Source organism: Lissotriton vulgaris, chromosome 10 (assembly GCF_964263255.1).
Source record: "Lissotriton vulgaris chromosome 10, aLisVul1.2, whole genome shotgun sequence".
Lineage (NCBI taxonomy): Eukaryota > Metazoa > Chordata > Amphibia > Caudata > Salamandridae > Lissotriton > Lissotriton vulgaris.
Window position 1 is genome coordinate 842,681,263 of NC_141698.1, and position 9,548 is coordinate 842,690,810.

Genomic DNA, 9,548 nt, shown 5'->3' on the forward strand with positions numbered 1-9,548 from the left:
CAGAAATCCCGGGGCCTTGCAAGTATCAACACTGTGTGCTCCCAATCATTGTCACTGCCCACTGTCCAGTGGGGCAGTGGCGTCCAGCAAAATTAGTCCAGGGCCTGGTAGAGCCCCCACCTCAAAACACTGGTCAATATGGAGTCCCCAGAGCCCCAGTGGGACTCACACTACATAAAATGCACACGTCGCAGCTGCCCGCTGTCCAGTGGGGGAGCTGTGTTGGGAGACCAGCGCGGGCCCTCCTGGGGCTCTCCCTGCACCCGTGATGCTTCCTCAGAGCCCCCACTAACCGGAACTCTTTGCGGGCGGGCTTCTTCCCCTTCTAGGACTTCTCCTGCTGGCTCTGTGGTCCTGGCGGCAGGCGTGGGGCTTCCCTCTGCAACCCGGAGCCCCGCCTCTATCAACACCTCACCGTACTTCACCAGGGCCCCCTCCTGGGACCGGGAGCTTCAAGGACGATTCCGCTTTTTCTCTCGGGGCTTTCCCTCGGCATCAGCAGGCGGGGCTCTCCCTTCCACCTGGGAGCCCCGCAAACTACTTGCTGCTCCTCTCCGTGGGCGGAGGCGGGGTAGGCTCCCATCCTCCAAAGCCGGGACGACTCCGGGCTTCTCTGGGCCCACGGGGCTCCCTCAGCACCACGGGAGCCCCGCCACACCTCCGCGCCTTCCGGCCGGCGGCCACGCCCTTAACCAGGCACGCTACAGCCTGGCTTCCGGGTCGCTGCGAGCAGCGCAGCGGCCCAAGGCTTCCTCTGCAACCACGGGTCGCGGTGGTGATCTTCTTGCATCATGTGCAGGGTAGGAACCCGCTGGGGGTGCAGACACAGCACTCCCCTTTTCTCTTGCCCCGGGCGGGCAATACGGGGTAGGCTCCTGTTGCGTTCCAAACACTTGCTGGTTGGGAACCTATGGTGTCTTAAAGCATAAGGCGGGGTAGGCACCCACTCCTGGTGCGCTCGGTGGCACGTGCCGCGGCAGTGATTTGACGGCGCTCTGCAGGATAGGCAGCGCTTTGATTTAAAATGGCACCAGGGTGGCAGAATCTAGCGCTGTAGCGCTTGGAAGCCACAGTGCAGTTTGGACTTGCAGTGCTAAGGAGGCAACAGTCCTTCCCTTTAAACACAGAACTTTGGAGGCAGCAGCCCTGGACCCAATAGCGTGTAGGGGGCTCAGCGCATCGGGGGCTCAGCACCTCAGGTGGGCAGACAGGTCTTCCAGCCACAGATCCAGCAGCAACTCTTTCCCGTCCTGGGCAAGTAGCGCTTAAACCGCAGCTCCTCTTCCATGGCACATCAAATGAAGCACTCATCCAGGGCTACCCTGCACAGCGTCGCAGATTGGGGTGGAAGTGCTCCTCACCTCGTTCTGGGTGCAGTCACAGGTGCTCCTTGGCAATCAGTTAAAGCGTTCTTCTCTTCCAAGCGCTTTTAGGTGTAGCGCTTACTTGGCGCACGGTCCCACCAGCAGCCTCAGGGACCTAAGATGGTCTCCTTCCTTCTTCAGGGGCCAAGTAGCAGAGCAGCAAGCACTACTGGGCAAGGTCAGCTGTCGGTGGGTACTCATCAAGACAGGGCAGTAGGCTTTACAAACCATCCTCCACTGTAGCCTGGCACTCCTCCTGTACAGCAGCCTGTACTCCTGCAGTGGGGCTTCCACTAGCCCTGTGGACAGCAGAGGGGTTTCAGTTGGGTGCAGGGTCCAGCACACAGGCCCAAGTGGGGGTACCCCTTGACAGCAGGTCCCCTCACGTTCCTGTCCCTGCTCTGACTGAGCACATGGTGGCACAGCCCCCTTATTTATGCGCCCCTCACCCCACCTCCCAGTCAGTGCCAGAAGCTTCTAGAAACCTCTGGAGAACTGGTTCTAACTGGCTCAGGGGGAGGAGTAGAGCACCGTGGGTGCCAGGCTTTCCCTCCAAAAGCTGGGATGGCTGGGAACTGAACATCTAGACTGCTGACCCACTGCAGTCAGGTGGTACCACACACAGCCATGGCATCCATTTTAAACGCAGCAAGTTACCAGGGTACATTCCTACAATGGGGGGATAACAAGTGGACACACCATTGCATTACATTTAACATGGCGTCTCACACCACAAATGGCCTATTCAGTTTTCTACCATGGGGAAGACGTCCTAAAATAGGGGGGTATAAGCGAAAAGTTTTAGGAAAATGGGCCAAGTCCAACAATGACCAACTATGCTCTTATCTTTGACTGCCTTGAAAAAGCCCACAGCTTTAGTGGTGAGAACGAGGTGAAAATGTGCTGGCAAAAAAAAATACAGAAAGACCCAAACAATTTCTCTTTGAAGTGGAAATATAAAACCAAAACCTTGTTTATTTTTCTCTGATAAATTTTACTCTTTTGTGAGTTTTTGTTTATCATCTTCTGCAGGGATTCAGGCCCTCAAACTCAAGGAAGATGAGTAGGTGGGTAGATGGATATGATGAGCTGATAAAATGATAGCATATGCAAATTAATTGCTACGTTATCTGGCAGTACATTAGTGGAAATTAAATTTTTTAACTGGTAATTAAACTGCACTAGGAATCGAACTTTAGAGAAAAGACAACAGCCCAAAATTCAGAGTGTTGGCCCTACCTCTAAAAAACAAAGAGGCTGATTATTGTTAATGGTTATCAGGAGCAGTCTGTTCAGTTACATGAATTGGTCCCCATTCTGTGAGTAATAATATAAGCACTTCGATATTTACGCTTACCTCTCAATTCAGTTTCCCACAAGATGAGGGCTGCATATCTAATCAGTTGACACCAATCTTGTGGTAAAGAAGTAAATAGTTATTTAAGCACACACTATTTGTTTACACCAATTTTATGTATGTTGTAGCCTCATACGGAGTCAACCATTCACCAAGTCTTTCAAATTGACAAACGACTTCCTTTAGTAGCCTTGTGGTGCTGGCCTTTCTTAGGAAAAGTAAAATAGATTTGGCCCACCTCAAGACTCTGGATAGCTACTTTTGGAAAGAGATAACTCACACTCGTCTTCTACAATGGTGACATCATTTGAGAGGATAGCGCTTCTGTAGTGGTTTTCATTCAATCAGTGGCACCTGCAATGATGTTCAAGGAGGAATGTAACTAGTCTGCAAACTTAATAATTAGAATGTTACTTCCCAGCCTCCTAATAAAATCTCTTCATTTCACACTTTTTGTAAAGTAGAAATAACACCATTCCCTTGCGATTCCTTTAGTGGGAGATGAAAAGGTCTCTAGCTTATGAAAACTGTACAGCCTCATTTCTAAGCAAACAATAGTCCTGTCATTTAGTATGCACGGATGTGTCAAAACTGGTCAAAGTAATCTAGGTGGAAAGTAAAGTAGTGAAACGGTCCAGTAATCAGTGTAAGGTGAAAAGGATGTGAATAAGGTGTGGTCTCTGTACGATAGAAAGGGAGTTGCTAATTTAAAAGTGCAACCAAAACAAAATATTTAAATTAAGTTACAATTGCAATAGAATTTCCCTCATGATCAGTAATTAACGGATTATCAATGATGTTATTCCTCAGGACGGTGGCACTTTGAACTATGTTGCAGATGGGAAACCGACACTACAACGCTGCAGTTTCCACGCATAACATTAACCACGCATGCATTACAACACATGCGTGTTAATACAAATAGCCTTTACCACGCATACCTTGTAAATGTAAATGTACAGGAATTTATATAGCGCAAATCACCAACCGGTCTCTAAGCGCTTGCTTAGGGAACCCGTTCTGGTATTCCCCTGTGAGATAACCCCGGCAGGGTATCCGCAAGGTGAAAGCCAGGCATCCCGCTGCGAGGGGCCGTTGTGGAGATTAAGCAAGCTATTGCCCAGAGTTGCAGAGTGTGAACCCGTGAATCGAGTAGGCACCGGAGCGAGAATTGTCAAGTCTATGGACATTTTAGGACTCAAGACCCCGCCGAGCCGGGAATTGAACCCTGGTCCCGGGCTGAACTCTGCTTCCAGGTCTGCCTCCTCTAACCAGTGAGCCACACTTCTCCACTTGACCTTGACTACGAGATACGTAGTAAAGGCATGTGTGGTAAAGGCTCAAAATAAAAAAAGAGCTTGGGGGGTCTACCCGCCCCCAAAAAAGTGTGCGAAAAGAAAAGGCGGCTTGGGGGGTCTCCCCCCCAAACAAAATGTCACCTGATAAAGTACCGATGTGGAGGCAATCGGGAGGCAATCGACGACGTTAGAGGAAACGGAGAGACACTTCCGTTTCCTCTTTACGACATGCAACGTCAAATAGAAAGATCATGGAGAAAGACGACAGACGAGATGACGTGAAGGAGTAAGGGGAATTTTAGATTTTTTTAAAAAACGAGGAGTTCGATTTTAGTGTAAGAGCTGTGGAGGGGTATTTGTAAGAAGGTTTTAGGGGTGGGGGAATAACCTTTACCAAGAGTATGCCCTTATCATGCATGAATTTACAACGAAAATAGTTGTAAGAATATGCGTGGTAAAGGAATATTCGTGGTAAAGGTTATGCGTAGAAATGGCATTCGCGTTGTAACGCATGCGTGGTAAAGGCATGCGTTGCAACAAAATGCATTGTAACATCATACAACCATCGCAGACACCAATTGTTAAAGCCGTTTCATGATGCATATCAAAGTAAAAAATTCCAAACCGGATGTCTCTCAAGAGGAGCTTTTCAAATAGTGGCGTGGCCGTCACTCTGTCATCGGTCATAGGATTCCAGATAGGCAAGTCGAAAAATTAATTTCTGGAATCATTAGGCACAAACGGGTCTAGTTTTGTGAAAAAGAGTCTACGAGTTCAACACTCCTGGTGACTTTGTAACTTACAGAAGTCTGACACTACATAGGAAAAAAAGCACATTTTTCTATGATGTAAATTATTTGAACTGAACACCTGAATTGCAATAGGACTTTGTAGTTTTGAACATGCATCTTGGGGTTTTCTTATTTTCAGACTTTAAATGCAAAAATAAAGTTAAGGCATAAACTATGCATTATTAAACTAAACAAGTTATTTACCTGTTTGTGGTGTGTAATGCATTAATAATTAGTATACAATATGGGTGTTTGAATTTACGAAAATAATTTGATTTTTTTTCCCACAGAACATAAAAATGAAGACACCCCTGTTCATTCACATGGCAAAGCTGGAATTATAGTTGGAGTGGTTTTGTTTATTGCGGCCGGAACTATGCTAGCACTCTATTTCATCTACAGACGAAAGCATAACCAATTAATACCAGACAATAACTTTGACAACACGTTGTACTTCAATGGAGCCAATACACCTTGTGCAAGTGAGACCAAAGACCTCATGAACAATATTGAACAGAACGAGCATGCTCTCATTTAGTGCAGCACAACAAAGGGGTGATTCTGGCTGTGATTAAGTGGCACTGTGGAACTACCTGTACCAGTAATTCAACATCATTGCCAATGTTAAAGAGCATGAGAGCAAGACATTTATATTTCGTGAAACTGTACTCTGCAACACCTATCTTAAAAATAATTATGTGTTCACTGTGTTGCTGTTCTTGCCAGATGAAACACAACTGTGGGATGTAATGCTTGATTAAGTCCTGGACGCAACAGATCTTCTAGAACAGAGGTCAATGCACAATGATTTATTTTTTAAAGCCTTTGAGATTCTTTGAAATTCCAGTGTTAAATAAATAACTGAGAATCTCCACACCACACATTGTCCAACATCAGACGTGTCTTACAAAGTTACTGATATCAAGGCAATTATAACTCATACTATACATTTCCCAATAGCAAGCGAGGATCAGGAGATTCAGCAAAGAAGTTGTTGCCTTCAAAAGATTTAAAGTCTGTACCCCTCCTCACTATTACATAAACTGCAAGTATCCCAGCAACCAGGCGCCCCCGCTCACGACTAAGGTAATACACCTTAACCAGGTGAGGTTTATCCCTGGCCGTAACATGACGCTCAATATCCAATGCTGTCTGGAGCTGTTGGAGTCCAACGATTACGACCACAGGGAAGAGCAGTGTCCGCTGCAGATACAGAGAAGGCATTCGACAGCCTGGAGTGGGACAATCTCTACTGTGTAATGGTGCACATGCGGCTCAGTAGGGGTTTCCTGACATACTGCTGTATACACACCCCGTAGCTAAGGCTGCACCAGTAGGACCATATCAGGCAGTTATCAGGGTGAGAGCGGAACAAGGTAGGGGTGTCCTTTGTCACCCCTGCTCTTTGTGCTAGCTATGGAGCCTCTGGCTAGTCATGCCCAGACAGGAAATAGATACCAGGGGATGCAGGTTGGTGGCCACCTACATTGGATAGTCCTTTTTGCAGACGAATCATACATTCTCCTTAAAAACATGGCAGCTGATCTGGCAGGCGCTAGTGACATTCTTGAACAGTTTGCCTCGTTGTTAGGCTTGAAAGTTAATCAGCATAAATCTAGGCTGTTCCCAACAGAGATAGGCTGCAATCCTCTGGAGGGAATAGAACTAGTGCAGTGGGAGCCATGATGCCTGTCATATATAGATTTACTGGAGGGAAATGTGGGGCTGGCTATCAGGTCAGTTCAAATGAATATGGATTTTTGGAGAACATTATCATTGTTTGTGGCGGGACGAGTGGCGCTTCTAAAGATGGTGGCACTTTCGTGGCTCCTCTATTTCCTTGATCATTGCATTCAGATAGGGGCCGGGCCACATGAGGATGGCGCTGATGACCATGCAATGCCCAATGACATGAGAAGAACTGGCAGTCCATGATTTTGAGGCGCATTATGTTGCAGCTGAACCACAATGGTTTGGGTAGTAGATGGCGAACCCGGACAGAGTTGTAGGGCTGCTTTTCCAGATATACCCTGTTTAATTACAGCATTACTGGGAGTGGCGTGTTCTGCAGTGGATAACAACCAAGAGGTCCAGGTGATATATAGGTGCTGGCATAGGTGCCTCCACAAAACAAGTAGGAAGGTACCATTTTCAACTCAGTTGCCCATTAACATTTTAGCACATCTACTGCGTGGTGGGCATGGGGAGAATTAGAGGACTGGTACGCCACCAGGGCGATGAAAGTACATGACCTGTTCAGAGTGGAGGGGCTCCTTTCGTTTACAGAATTCCGTGCGGAATTCAACTTCCCACAGAGCCACTTCTTACTCCATAAAGCGGTAACAGCAGCATTTCACAAACATTGGAATACTGGTACGTCAGAACCAGAGCCCCATAAAAGCTGCCAGTATATTGTCCTCTCTTCAGGTACCTTTAAGGCAATACAATGCCTGTATAGGGCAAAAAAGAGTATATGCTCTGCCAACTGGTGACTTTACAAGATTGCTGGGAAGGAGATCTAGGCAGACCTATAACCAGAACGTGACATCACAGAATGCCTGCTTCAAATTGATCAATTACTATATCCCCCACAAAGCGTATCTCACTCTGGGGCGCATCAATAAATAGTTCCATTTGGCCAATGCAGCACACCCGCGGTGTGGGGAAGTGGGAGGTTCGCTCCTCCATATGTTGTGGTCTTGCCCATCACTGAAAATTTTCTAGGAAGAGAGTACAAGAATAGTATCTGCAGTTATAGAAAAGGAGGTCCCTGCCTCTCCTGGCCCTTTCTTACTGAGCTAGTTACCTCACACCTCTGAAACCAAAGTCACAAGTGGATTTCAAGATCTGACTTTTATACTAGCAAAAAGGGAGATCACTAGGAATTGTAAGGGCGCTGAGGGTCTCCGGGTGACCACATGGCGCAATGAATTGGAGAAATGGGCAGGGTGCGAGGGTAGAGTGTTGTTGAGAAAAGCTACGAGGGGAATAGGCACCTTGGAAGCACTGGTGGATAGCCTTATAGATCCAGAGCCAGAATCACAGATGGGATCGACTGCTTCTATCTCTCATTGCTAAAGGCCTTAGTAACAGTAATTTACAAACTGATACACTCCATAAACACAACCACTGAAACCATCACCAGGAGGTTACATGCGTATTATTCTTCTCTCTAGATCGTCGATGGACATTGATTGATGTTTTACACTTGTGCAACTCTCCGTTGTAACTTCGGGGGAGAGGGAGGGGAAAGTGGGGAGTTCAAAAAAGTTGCAGGATATGAATGCGAGGCACCGAGATGTGTCATTGAAAGAAGTATGACAATGGAAAATGCCTGTTTTTGTGCTTTGCATTTGCCTTGGAGCCCAATAAAATGTGTTACAAAAAACTACAACAACTGCAAGTGCACTTACTAACTTTTAGTTTTTCACAACAGGGAAAACATTTTACCTATGGAAAAAAACACTTCAGCTACACCTCCATCAATTATGCTAGTGTTCATTTCCCCTTTAGACCTTGAAATTGGATTTATGACTACCATTGAAGGGATTAAGGGCCTGATTATGAGTTTGGGTCATCAGTGGTATGACTGTCCTATTATGACTTTGGTGGTCAGACCGCCATTGGACCGTCACAACCGCTGGGCATCCTTGATCCCTCAGTGGTGGCATGGTGGCCAGAGGCTCGCAATATGCTGGCGGGGCCCTGTGGCACCACCAAGCATATTACTAGTTTTCTCACTGCCACACTTTTCATGGGAGTGAGCCCGCCATGAAAAGTGTGGTGGTAAGAAAACATAGGGGCCCTCCCAGGCCCCCTGATGCCTCAATGGCTAGGAATGCATACAAGGGGGCACATGGCATGCCTCCCTATGTGCATGCGACCCCTGTGCCTTGCAGGAATGGGCTTTGGAGCTCCCTCAGCTCTGCAGTGCTACGGCTCACTTATGAGCTTTTGTACCGCAATGGGACCACCAAAGGACTGCCCGCCAGACTACGAGAAAACTTGTAATCTGGCGGGTGGACGGCAGAGGAGTTTGGCTGTGTGGGAGTGGGGCGGTGGCGTGCCGCCCTGCTCAAACACCGCCAAACTCATAATCAGTCCCTAAATCTCCATCCATCTCTTGGGTGAGAAGGGGACAGAGCCATGCTTGTCGACATCCACAAATGCTCCCACTTGTGGATTCCTTGACAAAAATCCTTTATGTGAGATTTTACAAACAGAAAAGTGATTTTGGACTTGAGAGATAAGAATTTTTTGCCCAATGTAAGGCTAACCATTTATGAAAAACACCTTGTACATTTACACACTCATAAATTGTATATGCCATTTGTTTTTTTATTTTTTTTATTTTTAAAACCTTTATTTGAAAAAAGTGCACACAGCTATTCAGCCTGACATCCTGGAGGCAAGGCAGCATAACGAAGCAGGAGAACAATAGTGCAAGAATCAATGCAACAGTACAGTGAAGGTTGATTTTATTTTTGTTGTTTCATAGAGGAACGTAGAGAAAAGAAAAAGAAAAAGGAGCGCCAGAAAGGGCGCGATGAGAGTGGCAATGGAGTACAAGAAGCCAGCGAAGCATTGTTGGAGGGGCAGGGGGGGAGCATAGGGAACACAAGCATGGAAACAGGATAAGAGGCCAGGAGAGAGGAGGGGAGAGGAAAAAACAGGATAATATTTACAACGTAGTACAGTTGGTGTCACAGGCTACGGCGACAGATGTTCCTCCAGCGAG

The 9,548-nt window shown here is 47.0% G+C and overlaps 1 protein-coding gene across 1 annotated transcript in view; it reads left to right on the forward strand.

Annotated features, from left to right (window-relative positions):
- LOC147688873 (macrophage mannose receptor 1-like) overlaps positions 1 to 8,207 on the forward strand; it is a 731,375-nt gene extending 723,168 nt beyond the window's left edge. The window contains exon 30 of the mRNA XM_086941773.1: positions 5,101 to 8,207. Within this exon, the coding sequence (XP_086797899.1) occupies positions 5,101 to 5,348 (248 nt within the window). The 3' untranslated portion in view covers positions 5,349 to 8,207. The remainder of the gene's footprint in view (positions 1 to 5,100) is intronic.
- Positions 8,208 to 9,548: the final 1,341 nt, after the last annotated feature.